The sequence below is a fragment of the Paroedura picta genome, chromosome 15 (genome assembly GCF_049243985.1).
Source record: "Paroedura picta isolate Pp20150507F chromosome 15, Ppicta_v3.0, whole genome shotgun sequence".
Lineage (NCBI taxonomy): Eukaryota > Metazoa > Chordata > Lepidosauria > Squamata > Gekkonidae > Paroedura > Paroedura picta.
Window position 1 is genome coordinate 19,725,174 of NC_135383.1, and position 23,560 is coordinate 19,748,733.

General features: G+C 47.4%; 2 protein-coding genes across 3 annotated transcripts in view; both read left to right on the forward strand.

The window, feature by feature from the left end:
* The window catches only part of DOC2B (double C2 domain beta), a 151,474-nt gene extending 139,556 nt beyond the window's left edge, over nucleotides 1–11,918 (forward strand). For both annotated transcript variants that reach the window (XM_077311226.1, XM_077311227.1), the window contains 3 exons: nucleotides 4,266–4,347; nucleotides 7,564–7,660; nucleotides 8,537–11,918. In XM_077311226.1, coding sequence (XP_077167341.1) covers nucleotides 4,266–4,347; nucleotides 7,564–7,660; nucleotides 8,537–8,673 — 316 coding nt within the window. In that variant the 3' untranslated portion in view covers nucleotides 8,674–11,918. The remainder of the gene's footprint in view (nucleotides 1–4,265; nucleotides 4,348–7,563; nucleotides 7,661–8,536) is intronic.
* A 1,393-nt stretch (nucleotides 11,919–13,311) lies between these two features.
* Nucleotides 13,312–23,123, forward strand: LOC143824218 (pinopsin-like). The gene is made up of 4 exons (XM_077311231.1): nucleotides 13,312–13,651; nucleotides 14,952–15,134; nucleotides 17,397–17,542; nucleotides 22,842–23,123. The coding sequence occupies exons 1-4, from the start codon at nucleotides 13,312–13,314 to the stop codon at nucleotides 23,100–23,102; spliced, it is 930 nt and encodes a 309-aa protein (XP_077167346.1). The 3' UTR covers nucleotides 23,103–23,123.
* The last annotated feature ends 437 nt before the right edge of the window (nucleotides 23,124–23,560 follow it).

Genomic DNA, 23,560 nt, shown 5'->3' on the forward strand with positions numbered 1-23,560 from the left:
GAGCAGGGGGATCCTTCTATTTGAAATCAGTGGTGCATGGCTGTTTACAGGAGACAATTCCGCATTCAAGATGTCAATGTAGAGATTAAAGAGGCGCGGAGCTAGAACTCAGCCTTGCTTCACTCCTTTATTCGATTTTCAAGCCGGCATCAGACAGCCAGCTGTGTTTAACCTAATTTGAAAAGTGGTCCAAGTGGGTAGCCATGTTGGTCTGAAGCAGCACAACAAAACAAAACCAGAGTCGAGGGGTACCTTTAAGACCAACAAAGATTGATTCAAGGTAGGAGCTTTCAAGTGCATGTGCTCTTCCTCAGACTATCCCGCCTTGAATAAGGCTTATTTATGGACAGAATGGACAGAAGTGCCCAGGGCATTCTGTTCTACTTCACAGATAGTTTGGAGCAGATTGGCATATTCCATAGGGAATAAGTCAGAAACATCCCTAAGCCCCGCCATGTGGACCTCAAGAGGTACACTGCCTCTGATCATGGAGGTTCTGCTTAGCTGACTTGCCTAACAGCAGCTGTCTTGATAGTGGTTTCAGCTGATAAGGGCTCTCTCTCTCTCTCTCTCATTTCGTATTCCTGAGGCTGGCCCTGCTCGGCTTCCTCTCCGTGGGATGCCTGGCGAGGCTTTGTGTTCTGGGTTTGGCTGCGTACATTGTGTTTAGCTGGAGACAACGGAGAAGGTGGGGGAGAGGCGTGGAAGAGGGGGAGCGCTTCTGACAAAAGGAAAAGGTGCCAGAAAGAACAAGACCCAGGGAAACAGATTGCAAAGGCAAAGCAAAGGAAGCCAAATTACAATCGTTGTTTGTCGCACATACAATGGGGGCGGAGGTTTTTGTCAGAAATGCCGGAAGGGGGAAGGCGCTGGGAGCTTGCTTCAGTTCAGAAGCGTCCTTTTCCTCCGCAAACTCGTTGGGGGAATTCGGGAGCCCTTCACCACGGCATGGCAAGGATGGGGTGGCTGGACCCAGCAGGTGGACGGCCACGGCAGTCTTGCAAAGGCGTCCAGAGATGGGTCTGGGGCATAAAAAGAATATTCATTTAATTTAACATGTCTATCCCGTCCTTTCCCAAAAGCATGCCAAAAAATACACAAATATTAAAAATTTCTTACGCGGTTTCCCTAAAATTGTAAAGAACTACTGGATGGCACATCCTTACTGTAAAAGAGAGGAGACAGGCTAGAGGAGATAATTTATTTCTCGGATGGAAATTAAGCAGATGGATTTAGGGAGTGCTGCTCTTGCTCTAGACCAGGGGTAGTCAAACTGCGGCCCTCCAGATGTCCATGGACTACAATTCCCAGAAGCCCCTGCCAGCATTTGCTGGCAGGGGCTTCTGGGAATTGTAGTCCATGGACATCTGGAGGGCCGCAGTTTGACTACCCCTGCTCTAGACCTCTGCCATAGGCCTGGCGGAACTGTTCTGTCTTCCATGCCCTGCGGAACTCTTCAAGAGTGTTCCGTCAGGGCCGATCTGATCTGATCTCATCTGCTCCCAGGACCAGGCAGCTGGATTTGGAGCTGGGAGGCATCTTTGTCACCTTCCAGTCCTGGAACCTGAAACGTGCTGCCAAGTTAAGCTCAAGCCAGTTTATTGCAACCCCACAGGGGTTTTGAGGCAGGACACTAACAGAGGGGATTTCCTACTCTGGACTTCCTTCGTGGTCTCCCATCCAAATACTAATTGCTTAGCTTCCAAATTCAGATGAGGTCAAGCTAATCTGATCCATCTAGGTCAGAGCTGCTGATTTTTTGCCCTTCACTTTTCCTGTTTTAACACTGCTCCAAAATTGGGGGGTGGGGGTAGCATCTGTAATTCCAGCACCCGACATGACTGCCGTGTTAGTTGAAGAATGTAGCCCCCCCAGCCTTTGGAAGTCCCATGGCCCTGGACAAGAAGATGGGTGTTGTCCTGACTTTCCACACTGATATTTTTCAGGACAAATTAGCTGTGGCCGACATAAATCCCATTAAAGTGAAAAGGGAGTGATTAAAAGTTACTTTCTCCATTGAGTTGGATCGCACAATATGGCCAAAGTAAGAGAGCCGGAGATTTGTGATTTTGCCTTCCAGTGATAGATCAGGCTTTAGGGGTTCTATTATTTCCTTGTTTGTGACTTTTGTGGCCAATGGAATCTGCAGAAGCCTTCTCCAACACCTGTATGTTCCTTCCTTCCTTCCTTCCTTCCTTCCCTCCCTCCCCTCCCCCCCTCTATTTTGCCTTGCCCAAAAAACATTGATCTCATTAAGTTATGTCAATGAAGCAATAGCGACTGCACATTGCATTACAAACGGGAATTTCTTACAAGCACCTTTATCTTCCCAGTGTCATTTCTGCCTGCAGAACTTGCCTGCCATTTCCCTCCCTGCTGCCCTTAGCCCTGGACAGTAAGCGTGAGGATCCATCTGGGAGGGGGGATATAATCTGGGAGGGAGGGGTGCATCTTGTGTGCAGGAGAAATGTGGTGCATCCTCAGGCTCTGCTAGTTGGACTTTCTTGCTTAGAATTCAGGGACGTTGTTTAGGGGGAAGAAGTATCTTTTCTCACTATTATTTACTTTGTTTATTTGTATTGTAAGACCACTCTTCTTTTAAGATCCATGTCTCTACTGGTGTCATGTATATGTGAGGGAGACACTCAAATGCATGGGAAATTCAGGGACCTTCTGAATCCACACACATACACATACACACACACACACACACACACACACACACACCAGCCTTCCCTTTAAGCCCTCACATCTCCCTTCCTCCTTTCCCAGCAGCCCCTCACATGTTGGGTATATTTTCCTTGAAGTAATCCAGCCCCGAGGTCTCCTCCACTCACAGCCTGTTCTCTGGCAGGGCCTTTTCTGCTTATAATTAGGTTTCATGGCTGGAAAAGCTTTACCCAGAACCTCCCCCGCCCCAATCCTGCCACCCATCTTTGGCTTGCTAAGTGCCTGTCAGTCCCATCTGCTTGTTTTCCAAAGTAACCTAATTCTTCTCATTGGCAGCTAAAGAGAGATTTTGGCACAGGGTCTCCCTCCCTTTGAGCGGGGATGGAGTGTTGGGGGGGGGGGGTTTGGAGATTTGGGGATATGGCAAGAAGCTGCAGCAGATTGTCCATCATGATTAATCTGTTTATTATTATAATGAAAAATTCTTCAGGGAAATGGCAGACTCCGGTAAGTAACTGGTGGACCAGGTTTTAATCCGGTCTTCTGTTGGCTTCTCACCTGGTTCCCTCTTTCCCCCAGAAGCGTGGCCCTTGGATTCAGACTGCTCACCTTCCCCTGACATTGCCTCCTGACTCTGGGATTCAGAGGATTAGTGCCTCTGAACATGGAGGTTCCCCTCAGTCACCATGAATCAATCTAATTCCCTTTTAAAGCTGTTTATGCCTGTGGCCGCCATTACATCCTGTTATCTTCCTGTTGACGGGGTCCTTCTGAGTCAAAGAACAGTAGTTGGTTTGTAGGATAACTAGGGGGGGGGGGGTCTTGACAGAGTCATAGGGCTGGATTGCCAACTCTGGGTTGGGAAATTCCAGGAGATTTGGAGGTGGACCCTGGGCTGCATGGGATTTGTGGGAAGAGGAACCTCAGGGGTGTATAATGTCATAGCATCTACTCTACGAAGCAGCTGTTTTCTCCAGGGGAACAGACCTCTGTCTTCTGTAGAGCAGATCAGTGGCAGTCCTGGGAGATCCCCACTCCTCTTGGGGGTTGGTCACCCTAAGGACTCAGGCCAATGTTTGAATGGTGAAACGTTACATATAAAAATTTAGCATTCAGTAGCGTTGTAAGTATAAATTTTAAAAATACAAAAAAGTTAACGTTTTAAAAATCTAAAGCAGGGGTAGTCAAACTGCGGCCCTCCAGATGTCCATGGACTACAATTCCCAGGAGCCCCTGCCCGCGAATGCGGGCAGGGGCTCCTGGGAATTGTAGTCCATGGACATCTGGAGGGCTGCAGTTTGACTACCCCTTATCTAAAGAGTATGACACTGCTTCCCGGGTTCTGTATCCTGTATGAAGAGAGCGGAGGGGGCCAACATGTAAGGATGTCAACTCTTTGATAGAGCTGAGTTGGTGGAATCAGGCAGGGAGTCGATGACCCAATACTTGCTACCATATGCCAGGCTGTGCAGGTATGATAGAGTCAGAATTAAATATCTAGTCCTTTCTGTGCATCTGGTGTTGCATTTCTTTACCTCTGACATGGCCGAAGGCTAAAAAAAAACAACCCATGTTGACAGGTGATATCTTTGCAGGTACTTGAAACCAGACGAGGACAAGAAATCCAAGCACAAGACAGCCGTCAAGAAGAAAACGCTCAATCCTGAATTTAACGAGGTATTTCTGTTCTGCTTCTTGGGTCTTGTGGGGATGCGGAGATTTTTGAGATATGCAACAGTCCCAAGATCTTCAGCTGGCCGTTTCCCAGTAAAACGGCCTCTGCCTCTGGATGATTTTGAATTTTTCATCCCTGCTGTTTGAAATTCAAGATCCTTGTTCCTATTTAATTTCCCCCTTGTGCACATCAAACCCACATTTCCTTGTTTTTCCACCACGTTCTGTCTCCTCAAGGAAAGACATTTTGCCCTGTGTTTTCCCCCATAACATTTGTGCAGTTTTCAATGTAATATGCAAGCCTATGAATTTGCATTACACGAATAAATGGCATGCATTGTACATGCAAATACTAGATAACAATCTAATCGTATATGCTGAAGAAGAAGCAGAAATCAGAGCACAACTGCCTTTCCTGCAGATACGCAGAAGGTTTATTTGGAAATGAAATCATATTGCTGTTCTCTGTCGGATTCTAAAAGGCCATCACATTCCAGGGCATGTCGAACTCTTCCTTTGCTTGCTTGTTTATGAGCAACACTACATATGCTCTCTCTGCAGAGATCTAGGCTGATTCTGCACTTTGTTTTTTTCCGTTGTGGATCCTGCTGATCAATTTGAACTCACTTTAAGGGAAGCCTTGCAACCGGGAACCAGAAAGTCTTTGAACTGACTCACCCAAAATTAAAACGGAAATCAAATTCAGTGTAGACTGCAGGGATTTAGTCAATCTGGGAGTGGGTAAAAAGCCCATGCAGACTACACTCTGGTCTAGGCAGTTCACATGGTAAACTTGAATACAAAAAAATCATGAAAACTATCACACCCAAATAATCACTGCTTAGCAAAGACCAGCCTTTTACAACTTTATTACTATTATAAGAAACCCCTGAACCATTATCCAGGCTTCAAGAAGCCCCAGAAGTGGCACCGTGATATAGAAGCAGAACTGTGGACACGCTCCCTCGGGGGCCCTCCCCCCCCCAGATCCACCATGGCCATTTTGGGAGGAGAGATCAACATGATTATATAGGGTCATATCACCCAATAAACATTTTAAAAATTTAGAATATATATATAATTAATTTCTACCCATTCATTACAGCTATATTGAGTCTTTGCCACTGAGGAAGATTTTCTTGAAAACTATTAAGGAATCCTGAAATCTTTCTGGTTAGACTCAGCAGGAGCAGAAAAGAATCCAGAGTGTAGTCTGCACGGAGCTTCTTACCCACCCCCAGATTGACTAAATGCCTCTCCTCTGCACTGAATTCCATTTCCATTTTGATTTTGTGTGCTTTAAATGTTCCCTCTGCAACATGCATGACTGATTCGTGGTGACCCTACCTTTCCTCCACGATATCCTGAAATGGATATAACCCTCGATATTTAAAAAACCGGCATCAGTAAATGTGTAGATGTCTCTTTTTGCAAATTAACTGACTGCTTCCTGCCTCAGAGAAAAGCAGTCTTCCCTGATTGGCCAGGGCCTCAGTTCAAAGACTTCCTGGTTCCTGGTTGCAAGGCTTGTCTTAAAGTGACTGCGCTCCAGAAGCCCTAACTTCTCTCAGCAGAGATTTACCTCTTGAGTTTATTCCCTTCTCCTCTGCATTCTCCAATCCTCCCTCCTCCCCTGTTCAAGAAAAGAAAGAGACCCCTGCTGTGCTTGGCTCCCCTCCCCTCTCTAAGCTTTCCCAATCAAGTGCAGTACTCTTTCTGTTTCAATTAGGGGAGAAAGGATAGAGGAAGACCCAAGTTGAAATCGAACTTAATTCAGCAGGATCCACAACAGAAAATACAATGGAAGTGCAGAATCAGCCCTTGTTTCTTTGGTTATTACAATTTATGTTGCTTGCCTTTGTGTTCGGGCTTTTTTCTGTTGGATGCTTAGCAACTTACTGGGCTGTTGTGTTCTTGGTTGTAATCCATTGAAAGGGAGAACAAGGAAAGGTTTGGTATGTGCAGACATGACTCTTTGAAAACAAACAGCTCTTTATTAACTCCAACTCCAACCAGAAACACCAGGCAGGGAGCACAGGAGCAACACGAACTTGTATACCAGGGGTAGTCAAACTGCGGCCCTCCAGATGTCCATGGACTACAATTCCCAGGAGCCCCTGCCAGCAAAAGCTGGCAGGGGGCTCCTGGGAATTGTAGTCCATGGACATCTGGAGGGCCACAGTTTGACTACCCCTGTTGTATACAGTTTGCCTAACTTGTCAAAGAACCTGATTGGCCCTTATCACAGGCTACCAATTGTTACAAGAGTCCTTAGAACAAGAGTCCGTGATTGGTTCACTTACAATTCCTCATTTGCATAGTGTTCAAGATTAGCACTATGGAGCCCACGAGTCATCCCCAAATTCCTGACTGAGCATGAGAATTTTCAGCTATAATCTTTCAAAAGTCCAGGTATCAGATAAAGAACTCAAATTCCCCACCCTGGTTTTTATGTCACTGTTGAGGAATACTATCCAGGCGTGACTCCAGAGGCAGCTTGTGTGGGCTCCCATGAGGGCAATAGCAGCAGCAGCAGAAGAGTTGGTTTTTATACCTCGCTTTTCACTACCTGAAGGAGTCTCAAAGCTGATTACATTCGCCTTCCCTCTCCCTTCAGCAGACACTCTGTGAGGTAGGTGAGGCTGAGAGAGCTCTGATAGAACTGCTGATGCAGCTCTAATAGGACTGTGAATAACCCAAGGTCACCCAGCTGACTGAATGTGGAGGAACTGGGGAATCAAACCCGGCTCTCCAGATTAGAAGCTGCTGCTCTTAACCACCACACCACTCTGGCTCTAACACCAAGCCGAGAAGGGCTGAACCACACTAGAGGCCCTGCTTTGTGAAAAGTGACAAGAATGAGGTCCTAAGTTGGGCTGAATTCGTTCAGTTACCGCTAAGCTTGGCTACTCCATGGACTTCATGTGGCAGCCTTGGGTTTGGGAAAAAGGATGAAGTTAAACCAGCTCGGTCTCCACATGCAGGCAGCTGGGTGAACTTGGGCTAGTCACAGTCCTGTTAGAACTGTTCTCACAGAGCAGTCCTATCAGAACTCTCTCAGCCCCACCTAACTCCCAGAGTGTCTGTTGTGGGGAGAGAAAGGGAAGGTGGTTGTAAGCCACTTTGAGACTCCTTAGGGAATTGAAAAGTGGGATATAAAACCCAACTCTTCTTCTTAAACGTGTCTCCTGAGTGTCCATTTCATTTGCTTCCTCCCAGGAGTTTTGCTATGAGATCAAGCATGGCGACTTGGCCAAAAAGACGCTGGAGGTGACGGTGTGGGATTACGACATTGGCAAATCTAATGACTTCATTGGTGAGTGTGGGCTCCTTGGAAATATCCACCAGAGAAAATGGCCACCTTGGAAGGTGGAATCTATGGCCTTCTACCTCACTGAAGTCCCTCCCCTCCCCAAGCCCCGCCCTCCTCAGGGCCCACCCCCAAAATTTGCAGGTATTTCCCAACCCAGAGCTGGCAACTCTACTTTGGGCTGATAGTGAGGGGGGTTGGGGGAGACAGCAGACGGCAGTCCACCACTGTCTCTGGTGACTTTCCTCCTATGGAGAAATGGGTGGTCAATCATGGGCCTCAGTGTTAGCTTAAGGCTCAGCTTGAGCTGCAAAAAGGGGATGCTGCTTTGGCTGTGAGGTCCACACAAGACATGTAACTTCTGGAAGAAACACACGTCATAGAATCATAGAATCCTGCAGTTGGAAGAGGCCATACTGGCCATCTGCTCAATGCAGGACCAGCCTCAGGCATCCATAGAATTATAGAGTGGGAAGGGGCCATCCAGGCCATCTAGTCCCACCCCTTGCTCAATGCAGGATCAGCCTCAAGCATCCAGGATAAGTCTCTACCCAGCTCTCTAAGGTCTCAGGTCTGTCATATAACCTACTGTCAATCTTTTAACTGGACATAACTGGGGATTGAACCTGGGACCTTCTGCATGCCAAGCAGAGGCTCTTCCACTGAGCCATGGTCCCTCCCCTCCTGGAAACCGGACCTATCTAGCTTGCTAACTCTACCGCCTCCCCTATTTTTGCTGTGCTCTGCACAAAGAGACACGTCACCTGCCTTCACTCTCAGCCCCGCCCCCTTGAGCTGCTGGCTCCTCCTCTCCTCTCTTGGGTGGGTGGCCCTCCCCTCCGACCCCTCCCCAGTGAACTGTCTCTGTCTCTTGTGTGTTAGGCGGCGTGGTGCTGGGAATTAACGCCAAAGGGGACCGTCTGAAGCACTGGTTCGACTGCTTGAAAAACAAGGATAAGAAAATCGAGCGCTGGCACACGCTCACGAACGAGCTGCCGGGGGCGATCCTCAGCGATTGACCACACAAGTAGACCTGGGGACCCTGCCCGACATAGCACAGCACCTGGCGGAGGAACGACCCTTGCCTTTGACTTATTGTTGACTTCACTGGAAGGGTTTGCGCCCCAAGTCAGCAAGAATGGGGGAAGAGGCTTGGTCACAAGAGGAGGGTTGCAGTCTGTTTCCCAAGCATCCCTGTGTTTTCCGTTGTTTGGCACGCCTCAGTCCTAGAGACCTCTCCGGGATGCCTTGAAATTTCAGCCAGGCACTTTCTGGGGGGTTGGGGGAGCCCAAAGGCCTGCATGCATTCAAGCCGCGGCTTTCTCTGTTCTTGCTGCCTCAGGGCCTCGTTGGCAACAAAAACCTAGAATATACCGAATTTCTTTCTTTCGTTGTTCGTGTGGCTAGTACAACAAAGCATCGATAGCTTCTCACCACTAAAAAAAGAGAGAAATGGGGAAAGGCACTGCCTCCTGCGGTTGTTTTTTGATTTGGGGGACGGGGCAGAGATCCAAGTCTTCTGACACGTGGCATCGTGTTTCTGGTGCAGGGGAGGGGCCAGGTGTGCTTTGCATTTGACCCCTTCCCCAACACCCCCTTGGCCCTCTCTGATAATCTGTGCAAAACGTATATTTTAAGGGCTGAGCAGCTGACCGAAACAGTTGCTTCCTTCCTCCCGTCAGTCCTGCCTTCCTCCTCCTTTTCTCCCGGAGGAATTCCAACAGACCTTCAACGATTTGGGGTCAAGGTTGCAGAGCGGCGTTCCCCTCCACTCTGGGCCTTCCCGCTGGTCTTTCACAGCCAAGGAGTACCCCACTGTCCTTCTCTGTGCAGCTAACATTTTTTAAGGGACCATAAGCCTTCCTTTTCCCATGTCGTTTCATGTCACTGGCTTCAAACAACATGACATTCCCCCCCCCACTCCTCCCTCTCTCTCTCTCTCTCTCTCTCTCTCTCTCTCTCTCTTTCTCTCTCTGCTGGCTTCTATCAAGTCAATTTTTTGTCAAATGCAAGTTGAGAGCTGATCTTTTTGAAATTCAGAATCAGAGAGCGGCTTCCCATCCAAGCTCAAATAGTCATCAGAGTCTGTGACATTCAAAAGCAAGTTTTGACTTCCACGGCCAACGCACAGTATGTTAAAAACAAAATTGCTTGGATTTTTAAGAATTATTATTATTACGGTTCTGCCAACAGCACAATTCTGTCCAAGCTCTTTTTTTGTTCAAAAAACAGTACATTTTTCCGGATTTTGTTTTCTAGCTTTCTTCTTTTGTGGATTTCACGTGATGCTAGTTCTCATGATATTAGCTTGCAGATTTCCTGGCAAATCTTAGCTATCTAAGCACACATCCATAAACATTTTGTTTATGGAAGAAATAGGAAGAACAGGACACCCCTCCTGACTCTTGTGGGGGCTCAGGGGCATTACTGCTTACACTTCCCATGGGAAAAGTCCAGATGCGTGAGTTCAGAACTTCCCAGTAACTCTGCAGTTGCTTTTTACAAGGGAATTCTGTCTACCATCTATGCCAGGGTTGGCCAAACTGTGGCTCTCCAGATGATCATGGACTACAATGGACTACATCTGGAGAGCCACAGTTTGGCCAACCCTGATCTATGCCCTGCTGGGGCTCATGGGAATTGTAGTCCATGGTCATCTGGAGAGCCACAGTTTGGCCGCCCCTGATCTATGCCCCATGTATGAATTCTTTGCAGGTGCAGAAATCACCTTCTGCAGCCTGACGTAAAATCTTTAAAATCCGCTTTTATTTCCTTCTCCATATTAGAAGAAGAAGAGTTGGTTCTTATATGCCGCTTTTCCCTACCCAAAGGAGGCTCAAAGCGGCTTACAGTCGCCTTCCCATTCCTCTCCCCACAACAGACACCCTGTGAGGTGGGTGAGGCTGAGAGAGCCCTGATATCCCTGCCCGTCAGAACAGTTTTATCAGTGCTGTGACTAGCCCAAGGTCACCCAGCTGGCTGCATGTGGGGGAGTGCAGAATCCAACCCGGCTTGCCAGATTAGAAGTCCGCACTCCTAATCACTACACCAAACTGGCCCTCCTTACAGATTACAAGAATGTTACTTCCAAGAAAATCTTCATCCCCGGCGTCCCTGCAACATCCTCCTTTTTAGAACAACATTTGTATAGACGTTTTTTTGGGGGGACAATCATGCTGTGTTCCTTTCCTTTCTCAGAACCGTTCTGATACCTTAACTGGCAAGCAAGGGTTGCATGAGGCTCAAATCTCCTTTGCGCCTTTCTCGTGCTGCTTGTGAACTTCTGGCTGCTGTTCATGCAAACGAGAGAGGTATTCGTTGCGCTGATGAGTACTCTGGCCATTTTGTGTTCTTTATTTCAGAATCCCAGAGACAAAAGCCAATTTACAGCTTGGCTGGGAAAGTCCCCGGAGGGTCTCAGGGCTGCCTATGTCAGTTTTCTTCTCTGTGTTGTCCAGCTTTCCCTGTATTCTAATTTCCCTCACTGTAGGGGTATTTTTCTGTTCCCACGTGTGTTTTGCACCCCCTTAGTGGCCAATTCAGTATTACCCCCATTTATTTCCAGCATATCTCCTTGCAGATTTAAACAACAGGTTATTATGCTGAACATAAACTGATGTGATATCGAACTGACCACAAGAGAGAGAGCAAAACACACGTAGAACAGGAATCCGCCCCCCCCTCCAAAGAAACACGAATTTACAAGCAAGGAAAATGAAAGTGCAGAAAAGCCCCTTTGTACCACACCTGCAACAGTAAGAGCATGCACAATTTTTCCCGCACGATGGGTTATTCCTGGGTAGGGAACAACAAGGGAAGGTTCCCACTGGAAGACCTTTTACTGGAAGATGTTAACATTACTCTCTGTCGAAGCACATATTTTGCCGTTCCACTGGTTTTTTCCAACTACAGTTATGACATGCCCCGTGTGGAATTCTTTTGTTTTGTATCAAAGCCTTTTTTTACTGGAACTGTATGTACATATTATACAATATATAAATATACCTAAACAGATTGCATGCAAGTTGGTGGCTGTCATGCAAAAAAAACAAACAACAAAAACAAAAAAAAGACCTTGTTAAATGTTTGATACCGATGTTTTGCTACGATGTGACGGCTGCGGAAAACCGCCGTGAGCTGCATCCCCCCCCCCCGCCCCAAACACACACCGAGAAAAATTTTGTATTCCAGTATTACGTGTATCTTTTTGTCAGATTTGTTTAATCTTTATAAATAGAGTCTCAAATAATAAAAAAGACGAAAGGGGGAAAAAAAAATCAAAGTTGTGTCTTGGAAGTTGTGAATTGAACAAAACCGTGGAATTCCCAAGTGGAAGGTTCCAACAAGAACCACTGCAGGTGACACACGCACACCCTCCCCCGCCATGCTTAGTCGGCTGAACAGAGATTCTGGGATGAAAGAGGGCTGGCAAACCAAATCTCAGAAAGGGGTGGAGGTATTGATTGGAATCAGGGATCACAGCTTCAACCTGTTCTAGCTGGGATCTTTGCTCCTCCTGTAAAGATGACTTAGGTAGCCATCTTTAGTGGCATATCCGCCCTGGTCCCTACCAGGTGGAATGGACTCCCGGGAGAGCTGAGGACCCTGACGGAACTTTCTCAATTCCACAGGGCCTGCAAGATGAAGCTCTTCCGCCAGGTCTTTGGTTGAGGCCAATGCTATTAGATTTGGGCCCCACGCCAGTTAGTCAGTCCATACCCACCCACCCCTGAAGCCCTGTTACACTAAGGGTCTGTTGAGCTGGGGAGGTGGGAATTTTAGCTGCTAAGGGAGGGTTTATATAGGGATTTTATATCATTTTAGGGGGTCTTAATGTTGCGCCAGTTGTTGTTACCAGCCATAAGCCTTGTTTGGGAGTGTTGGGAATTGAACTTGGGACCTTCTGCATGGTAACAAAGGCTCTGCCACCGAGCCACAGCCCCTCCCCAGATTTTGAGTGTGTATTAGACAAATCCATGGAAGAAAGCCATGATGGCTCAATTAAAAGCTTCCAGGGCAGCCACAGGAGGAGGTGTTGGCTTTGGGTATTCTTGGGGCATGTGGTTGGTGGTGGATGGAAAGGGATGCTGGATTAGAATGACACATTCTGATCAAGCGAGATGCTCCCAACACTCGCCTGCTTGACTGGAGTGGTTCAGATTTCTCTCTTTCTCTTACGTGTTTTATACCGAGAGAAGCTCCAGGGATACCCTCAGGATCATACTTGGAATAAACAGAACCAAACACCATCCTTCTAATATGGGGAGGGGAGGGAGGTGCCTTGGTGCCTTCACCAGCAATTTCTAATAACAATTCTCTGAGGTAATCATGGGGCAGGCACAGCTAATCCCCTTTCTCCAAGCACCTGCCTTTTCAGACGTTTTAACTAAGGAGCCCAGCCCCTTAAGCCGGCGCAAAGCCCCACTCATTTTAATGGGGATTGCTTTTGCTCACTGAGATGCTAAGCGAAATTCTCCCAACTTCATCTGCTTTCCAAGGGAAGAGCTGATTATGGGGAGGGCTTAAGAAAGCTTACTTAACACCAAGATGTTCCTTGGGTCCTGGATGCATCTGTGATTTTATAAAGGTGGCCTGCAGCTCTCCAAGTTTGGTTGCTGGCTTGGTCTTGGCTGGCAGAGACGGACAATACCCTTGACATGCAAACAGCAAATGCATCCCTAAAGAACGGGACCCTCAGCCCCTTTGACGGGCCACAGTGGCCCCACCTGGCCTCACAAAGTATCTATATCTCAGTCAGTGTCCTCATGGGGGTCGTGATGGTCTCAGCATCTCTGGTCAACGGACTAGTCATTGCGGTCTCTGTCCGCTTCAAGAAACTCCGCTCCCCTTTGAACTACATCCTGGTGAACTTGGCCACTGCGAACCTCCTGGTCACCTTCTTTGGAAGCACCATCAGCTTCGCCAACAATGCCGTCGGCTTCTTCATGTTTGGCAAGACAGCCTGCCAGTTTGAAGGGTTCATGGTCTCCTTAACAGGTAAAGTTGCATTTGGGGGCGGGGTGTCCCAGCATAATTATCTCCATATTGGAGGTGGCGGGAAGAGAGGGGCTAAGACTGAGGAAAGAAAGGCAGCTTGTGAAATTGCAGCTGGGACTCAGCTGACGTCACAGGCAATGGAGAAGAGTGGCTAGAGCTCCAGATTAGGGTCCATTCTGCACACTTTCGGTGTGCTTTTGCCACCAGATTTTCCTGTGTGGAACAGAAAGATCTGCTTCTAAAGTGCGTTGAAAGTGCATTATCCGACGCGTGCAGAAGGGGCCTAGAAGAGCTGGGTTTTATACCTCACTTTTCACTGCTCAAAGGAGTCTCAAAGCAGCTTGCAATCACCTTCCCTTCCTCGCCCCGCAACAGGGCTGGTTTATCCAAAAGTAGCTTTATTGGGATTCTAGGGAAGCAACCACAGGAACTTGCTGTTACAGAGGAACATTGCTGAAGAAGCCTCCCAGAGAATTCAAAGAACAGATATACCCTCAGACCCAGCTCTGCTTCCATGGGATTTACGCGCCAAAAGGTATTCCCATGAAAGGGCAGCTTTATCTAAACTACAAAGTGAAATCTTCCTTCAAATGTTTTTGCACCCAGCAGCAAAGAACCAGGCAAGGGCATTTGCACTCTTTTCAACATTAAATCGAACCAACCATAAAAGATAACAGGTGTGACCTCAGAGGGTGGAAGGGACAAGGGAGTGGGGAAGAGAGGCTGGAAGAACTTCCTGGGAAAAACAGGCCCCCTCGGGTGAAGTACATGACACTAATGGAGCGTGCATACTGCTCTTTCTCGTTCTTGTGACCCACAAGCGCATAAGTATGAAGACTCCCTAAGAATCACAGTGTGAGGCCCCCCTAACCATACAGTCTCATGGGGCCCCTAGAACCGTGGAGCCTGTAGCACATGCTATATGTAGCACGTGGTACGTGTTACATGTGCTCCTAAGATCAACTGCCTCTGCCCACTCCTCAAAGGGAGATCTAGCCAGAGTAAAGATCCCAAAGCCCTGCCTGGCGAGGAAACATATCTGTGCCCTGTGGCAAAAATTAAAACATTATTTAAACAAGGAAGTTTGTTAGCACTAGAGAGATTTCATCATGTCCCAAGCACCCTTCAGATATTATTTGTGCCCAGTGAAGTTCTCCTCAGGATGGGTCCCGATACTCAAGGAATGTGCAACGAGGACCTTGACCAGAGAGCTCTTACCTCCACCTTTCAGAGAAAGACTTTCAAGAGCCCTTGCTCAGACATCTATTTGGGCCTGCTAGTATTTTTGTCCCTCTTTCAGGAATTGTGGGCCTTTGGTCCTTGGCCATCTTGGCCTTCGAGAGGTACCTGGTGATCTGCAAGCCTGTGGGAGATTTCCAGTTCCAGCAAAAGCATGCTGTGATTGGCTGCCTTTACACGTGGGTGTGGTCCTTAGTTTGGACCGTCCCCCCACTGTTTGGCTGGGGCAGCTACGTCCCAGAAGGTAAGACAGCTGGTTATGTGTTTGTGAAAACAACGCTCTCATCAGTGACTGAAATGGAGAGAGAGGTGCTACCTTTGCAAATGCAAGAATTAGGTGTTTTAAAAGGGATAAATCAAATGGGTAGGGCTGTGGAGCGTGGGACAACAGGATGCTGGAGAGATGGATCCAAATCTCTTCTCTTCCTGAACCGGGGCAGCAAATCCCAGAAGCCACAGAGACCCAACTCCCACCCCACCCGTGCAACAGCACACTGTCTCCAAGTCTCCTGTAGCAACTGTCGGTTTGTCTCAATCAACATTTTGTCCCATGCTGTAGTGTGCCAACCCACTGTGATGGATTTCCAAAGGCTCCGGTTAATCAATGCCTGCTGTGAGCTAGCCTCTGAATGTTCCAGGGAACTCTGTCAATATTCTAGAACAAAATGTTCAGGAAAGTGGCACAGGGAGCAAACCGGGGGTGTTTGTTTTTGACACAAACAATGTTGGGTTTTTTTTTTGTCTCTCTTTGCAACCCTCCCCCTTTTGAAATTCAACCTTTAAAATCTGATGGAGGCAAACCTTAAGTGACACAATCCTAACTCCTAGCTATGGTTTTGAAAGCCAGTCTTTAAGAACAGAAATTATTCTTGCAGCTTAGGATCACTGTAGGGGTAGTGCATAAACACCTAGTTTCTTCAAATGAAACTTAGTCCTCTGGGCCAGATGAATTGCATCCAAGGGTATTAAAAGAACTTGCGGATGTAGTTTCTGTACCTCTGCCCATTATTTTTGACAATTCCTGGAGAATAGGTGAAGTGCCACAAGATTGGAGGCGGGCAAATGTTGTTCCTGTCTTCTGGAAGGGGAAAAAGGAGTATCTGGGTAACTACTGACCACTTCATTTGATGTCTATAGCTGGCAAATTTTAGAACAAATAATAAAACAGTTGGTCCTTGAGCAGCTAGAGCAGATGGCTGTGATTACTAAGAGTCAGCACGGCTTTCTCAAGAACAAATCTGGTCACAGTAACCTTATCTCTTTTATTGAGAAAGTTACTACCTTGCTGGATGAGGGGAATGCTGTGGATATAGTTTATCTGCCTTACCTTTTGATAAGTTTCCACACAATATTCTTGTTGATAAGTTGGTAAAATGCAGTATGGATCCTATTACTGTTAGGTAGATTGATACCTAGTTGACAGATTGTACCCAAAGGGTGCTTGTTAATGGTTTGTCATCCTCTTGGAGAGGAGTGACAAGTGCAGTGCTTCAGGGATCTCTCCTGGGCCCTGTGTTGTTCAACATATTCATAAATGATTTGGATAAAGGAATAGAAGGGGTGCTTATTAAATTTGCAGATGATACTAAACTGGCAGGGGTGGCAAACACAGCAGAGGACAGAATCAGGATACAGGATGATCTTGATAGGCTGAAAAACTGGACTAAAATTAATAAAATGAATTTCAATAGTGAAAAATGTAAAGTTCTGCATTTAGGTAGGAAAAATCAAATGCATCATTAGAGGATGGGGGAGACCTGTCTTGGCAGTAGCAAGTGTAAAAAGGATCTAGGGGTCTTAGTACACCATACTTAGTACACTGAACATGAGTCAGCAGCGTGACTCAGTGGCTAAAAAGGCAAATGGGATTTTGGCCTGTGTCAAAAGTAGTATAGTGTCCAGATTGTGTGAGGTGATGAGACCGCTTTACCCTGCTCTGTGTTCAGTTTTGGGCACCACAATTGGTGTAGACAAACTGGATCATGTCCAGAGGAGGGCAACGAAAATGGTCAGGGGTTTGGAAGCCAAGATATATAAGGAAAAGTTGAGGAAGCTTGGAGAGAAGATGACTAAGAGATGATATGAAAGCCATCTTCAAGTACTTGAAGAGCTGTTTTCTGTTGCCTCAGAAGGTAGGACCAGAACCAGTGAGATGAAATTAATTCAAAAGAAATTCCGTCTAAACATCAGGAAGAAGTTCCTGATAGTTAGGTCGGTTCCTCAGCGGAACAGGCTTCCTCAGGAGGTGGTGAGTTCTGCTTCCTTGGACATTTTTAAGAAGAGGCTAGAGAGCGACCTCACAGAAATGCTGGTTCTCTGAATTTAGCCATCAAATGTCACCTCCAAAGACAGCCAACGGGCCTACAGTTCCTGGTACAAACCTTTGCGTACATTTTTTGTTGGTCCAATGAATCTCAACTTTGTTCCACTGTTTCAGACCAAAGGCCCCCCCCCCCCGAATTCCTCTGGTGACTTTGAGTTAATTTTCCACTTGCTTCATTCCCAGGCTTGGGAACATCTTGTGGCCCCAACTGGTACATGGGTGGGACCAACAACAACAGCTACATCATGGCCTTGTTTGTGATGTGCTTTGCTCTGCCTCTCAGCACGATTCTCTTCTCCTATGCCAACTTGCTACTGACATTGCGCGCAGTGAGTACTCCAGCGCTATGAGCATGTGAGGGGTGTGGGTAAGTTTGGGGACAGGGTATGGTGCTATATTGATGCAAAGGTTTGATCTCCGGTATCACTGGTAGATCGCTATCTCAGCTAAGAGGTATAGCCAAACACGCTGCTCAGCCTGAGAACCTAGAGAGCAGCTATGTATGCACCTGTGCATATTATTTATAGGGCACCTTTCTCAGAGGGACTCAAGATGGATTACCCATGAGTCCGTACAGTCAACACCATTGGACATTCGATAAACAATGCATTAAGACTGTCATTTTCAACCAGGGTTACTAGTAATCCCAGGCTTATTCCAAAGCCCCAAAGGGATTACTCCAGGTACTTGTTTGTTTGTTTGTTTATATTTTTAGACTGCCCTCCCAGCAAGCCAGCTCCGGATATAAAATGCAAAATTAAAACAAATTAAATTTAAAATTACATTTAAATAAATAACAGCAGATTAAAACAGCAACAATACTTTCACAGTTATAGTTGTTGGAATTCTTTCCAAAGTTCAGGCTGGTCTGGGAGTGAATAAATGTATAAACAGATAGACAGATGGATAAGATTAGATTAAATAACATTAAATAAATAAATACATAATTTCATTCATTCACTGTCCCTCCCGGCATAGCTGGCTCCGTACAACAGATCACTAAAACAACATTTAGTTCATAAAACAATAAAAACATTTCATGATTAATATAACAATAAAACCTATTAAACAGTAAAGTCTGCTGATGGCATATAATATTCTCGGATTTGTCGAACTTGTTCTCAATAATTTCAGATCTAGCTTCCAGATGTTGGTTTCCAGTGGAAAAGTGTCCTTGTGGCAGGAAGCCAAATGATATTCTGGACGTGATTATTGCAGGAATTCATTGGCCTCAACCAAATGGTTTTTGGAAGAGCTCCATTTTGCAGGCTCTGTGGAACTGGCTTAGCTCCAACAGGGTCCTCAGCTTGGTGTAGTGGTTAGGAGTGCGGACTTCTAATCTGGCATTCCGGGTTCAATTCTGCGCTCCCCCACAGGCAGCCAGCTGGGTGACCTTGGGCTCGCCACGGCACTGATAAAACTGTTCTGACCGAGCAGTGATATCAGGGCTCTCTCAGCCTCACCCACCCCACAGGGTGTCTGTTGTGGGGAGTGGAAAAGGAAGGCAACTATAAGCCGCTTTGAGCCTCCTTCAGGTAGGGAAAAGCGGCATATAAGAACCAACTCTTCTTCTCTTCTTCTTCTTCTTCCGGGAGTTCATTCCACCAGGTAGGGGCCAGGTCCTTTTGAGACCAGACATACCTGTCTTGGGCCAGGAGTCCCCAGCACAATGCTCTTCATGGGGGATAGTCAGTTAAGCAGCCTCTCAGGTGTGCTGGGCTCAGACCGTGTATGGTGGTGGGATTTGGGAAAGGGAGAGAGCTCAGCAGAGAGGTGATGTTACGGAGTCCACCTTCTAAACCTGCCTCTTCCTCCAGTACAGAGGAACTGATCTCGGTAGTTTGGAGACCATCACTTATAATTATGGAAGAATCCAGGCCCCAACTGGAGCATGTCAGCCCTAATCAGAGTCCATAAACAGATTGCTAAGCTATCTCTGGGGACCAGAAATGCAGCTCCGGTGACCATCAATTAAAGCCTGTAGCGGACTTCATTGCGGGAGTCATGGCTTGAAATCTAGCAGGGGCACAGTGGGAGCAAGCCTAAGTGTGTCTACTCAGAAGTAAGTCCCATGCTATTCTATGGGCTTACTCCCAAGGAAGTGCTCTTAGGATCCCAGCCTGTGCTCCTTTAAAGATGGCACCAGGCGGAGCACTGAGTTGGAGCACAGCACAAGGGAAGATTGCTATAAACTTATCCCCCCAGCTCCTCCTCCTACAAAACCCTTTCATCGGGCACTCCTTTGGCCTCTGTGCCACAAAAGTGAAAGAGCCTCTCTTCACTAGGAACTCGATACAAAGTTTGGCTAACAAGCCAAATTTAGTAGACTTCTGTCTATCAGGATCCTAGAATTTTAGTACGCTAAGATGGGACCTTCACATTCTTAAACGTTCTGCTTCTAGAACAGCCTGTCCTCACCCTCCAACTGATCAGCTCATATAAAGGAAGAGTGCAGATAATAAAATCATAAGGTTGGACGGGACCTCCAGAGTCATCTAGTCCAACCCCCTGCACAATGCAGGGAATGGCCACAAGAGCCAAGCACTGACACAATCCCTTCTCCCCCCCCCCACACACACACACAATCTGCCTAAGTTCACCGAATCCGCCTTTCTGTCAGATGGCCCTCTAGCCTCTGCTTAAACTGTCAATAATTAAGGGCAATAATTAATTAGCTAATTGGCAGTAATTATGTTCCGTGACGGAAGAAAAATAAAATAGACGTGCGATATTTAGGATTACTGGGGAAAAGGGGATGAAAATAAAACGGCCGATATTATGATGCCAACATATAGTGGTTGAGAACGGTATAGTGGTTGAGAACGGCAACCTCTAATCTGGGGAACTGTGCTTGGTTTCCCCCTTCCTCCTCCACATGCAACCTGCTGGGTGACCTTGAGTAAGTTACAGTTCTCTCAGAGCTCTTTCTGCCTGACCTGCCTCACAGGGTGTCTGCTCCTGGGAGAAGAAGGGAAGTTGATTGTAAGGCACTTTGAAACACCTTAAGGTAGTAAAAAGTGGAGTACAAAAACCCAGTTCTTTTTTTCTTGTTTAGATCAATGGTAAGCCCTCATTTGGAATACTTTGTATTGTCCTGGTTGTAGTGTCTCAAAAGAGAAACTGCAGAGCTGGTAAGGGTACAGAAAAGGGCAGCCAAGATTATTAAGGGGTCAGAAGAGGTCGGGTTAAGGAGTTGGGTCTTTTCACTTTAGAAAAACTATGGGGGGACATGATAGAGATTTATCCAAGTATGCATGGGGACAGAATTTATTTTCCTTCCCTCTCAACTTGGGGACGAAACTGGTGGCCCCCAATTAAGTTGATGAACAATAGATTCTGGACAGGCAAAAGGAAACTCTTCTTTAACTCAATGCAGCCTCTCTCAACTTTTTTTTTACTGTTGAGAAAGCCCTGAAACATTCTTCAGGCTTCGAAAAACCCCAAAAGTGCAGAGTATCCTGCAGAGTATTGCTGGGAAGTAGAGCTGTGGACACGCCCACCTGGGGCCCCTCCCCTTCCCACCCCCTCCAGGCACATCATTGGCCATTCTGGGAAGGGGGAGGGGCTAAACATGACCATATGGGGTCATATCACCTGATAAATGTTTAACAATTCCATCTCTGAATTGTCCTCGCTGTCAGAAAATGCTTTCCAATATCTAAATGGGACCCCACTGCTGCTGCCATTTGAACCCATGGCTCCTCGTCCTCATCTCTAAAGCTGCCGTAAACAAGTTGGCCTCCTCTTCAACAGGTCTACCTTTCACACAATCAAACACAGCTATCTTATTGGCCCCTGCTCTCTTCTTTTCCAAGCTACAACTAACCCAACTCTCTCAGCCTCTCCTCGTAAGGCATGGATCCCAACCCATCGCTTCTCTGAACAGCTGGTCAACATCCTTGATGACAATATCCTGGACACAGTTGGGCATTGTGTCATAGACCATTTATGCACTGGAGGTTTCATGCTGGGCTGCAGGCCGGAGTTTTAGTCGTGGCAGGTTGCCCCACCTCTTCCTGCACCCACACAGGGGAGCATTTGGCCTGGTGCACCTCATCTGCCCCCGACTTGTGCTCCTGCACGGGAGCTGGGGCAGTGAAGTTCCCAGTGTGTAAATGGTCATAGAGGGTGCTGGGAAAGATGGGCCACTGGTCTTATGTACCCTGGTCTGTTCTTACGTTGTTAGAAAAGAAATATGGAAGTTCTTGCGGTGATTAATGGTTAGGACACATGTGTAGAGCATTCTACAGCGGGCGATAAAAGTACATGGGAACTGGCCATGACACGTTCTGCAAGAAGGACCTGGTTAAATTAAGATGTGGTGAGTGAAAGGTGGTCTGGCTGTTGAAAACAGAGGGCTGGTCTAAAGAGCCTTTGTTCTGCTGCCGCTGGGAATTGCTTTAATATGTTCTTTGGAGTATAAATCTGGCTTTCAAACTAAGATGGTGAAATAATAACCCTCTTTTAGTACTTGAAAGGCTGTCATATATGGAAGTTTTTAAGTAAGGACTATAGAGGTCTTCCCAGTTGCAATGTATGGCTGTGAAAGTTGGACCATAAGGAAGGCCGAGCGTCAAAGAATTGAGGCTTTTGAACTCTGGTGCTGGAGAAGACTCTTGCAAGTCCCTTGGACTGCGAGGCGAACAAACCGGTCCGTCCTAGAGGAGATCAGCCCGGACTGCTCCTTAGAAGGGCAGATCCTGAAGATGAAACTCAAGTACTTTTGCCACTCATGAGAGGGAAGGACTCCCTGGAGAAGAGCCTAATGCTGGGAGCAATTGAGGGCAAAAGAAGAAGGGGACGACAGAGAATGAGGTGGCTGGATGGAGTCACTGAAGCAGTCGGTGCAAACTTAAATGGACTCTCAGGAAAGGTAGAGGACAGGAAGGCTGGGAGGATCATTGTCCATGGGGCCGCGATGGGTCGGACACAAGTTTGCACCTAACAACAACAACAACAACATAGAGCTAGAGGACAGAAATGCTGATTCTGTGAACTTATGCAGGTTGTGAGGGGGTGGGCAGGAAGGGTGGTGTCAGTGCTTGGTTCTTGTGGCCCTTTCTTGCATGCCCTGGGAAATGCCGATCGTCACTTTGGAGCCAGGAGGGATTCTGGGGGTTTTCTTGAGGGGGGGGGGCTCATCTGGGCATGGAATTGCGGTCACTGTGGGTGTGAGTTTCCTGCATTGTGCAAAAGCTTGGAATAGAAGACCCTGGAGGTCCCGTCCAACTCCATGATTCCATGATTCTAGAAGAAGAGTTGGTTTTTGTACCTCTTTTCCTACCCCACCCAAAGGAGTTTCAAAGCAGCTCACGATAGCCTTCCCGTCTTCTCCGCACCACAGACACCTGTGAGATAGGTAAATCTCAGAGACCTCTGGCAGAACTGCTCTGCAAGAATAACAGGACTGCGACTAGCCCAAGGTCACCCAGATGGCTGTATGTGGAGGAACGGGGAATCAAACCCGGCTCTTCATATTGGCCTTTGTGGCCTTTTCCGAAACCCCGGAATCTCATCACACGGGAGCAGAACTGGTTAGCCAAGCATCCCCTCGCTCTGTGCTGTTTGATAGGCCTGGCTGCAGACCAGTGATTCATTCTTTCGGGGCTCCCTTCGTCCTTCCTGCAGGTAGCAGCTCAGCAGAAAGATCAAGAGACGACGCAGCGTGCAGAGAGGGAGGTGACCCGGATGGTCATCACCATGGTGATGGCCTTTCTCATCTGCTGGCTGCCCTATGCCACTTTCGCCATGGTGGTCACCACCACCCGGGACTTCGCCGTCCAGCCGGCGTTGGCCTCTCTGCCGTCCTATTTCTCCAAGACAGCCACCGTGTACAACCCCGTCATTTATGTCTTCATGAACAAACAGGTAAGTGCCTGGGGACACTAGCAACACGCGAGGGGGAAGGACCTGTATTCCTCCATCAGTGAGAATAAAGGAAAACACACTTTGTTGACATCCCCTTATTGTGGAAGGGAAGGAAAAACTCCTCTGTGCCCATGACATTGAGCTCTGGGAGGTAGCGGGGCCGAGAAGTGACCCTTACCCAGGGGTAGTCAAACTGCGGCCCTCCAGATGTCCATGGACTACAATTCCCAGGAGCCCCCTGCCAGCAAACACTGGCAGGGGGCTCCTGGGAATTGTAGTCCATGGACATCTGGAGGGCCGCAGTTTGACTACCCCTTCCCTTACCCCTCTGCCTTCCATGGTCTCCGTGGACCACTTGAGCTTGTCCGACCTTACTGTCTCCACATTTGTCTGCCATGTGCAGTTCCGCAGCTGCCTCCTGAACACCATGAGCTGTGGCCGCATCCCTCTGGCAACGTCGAGAAAGACGCCAGCTGCAA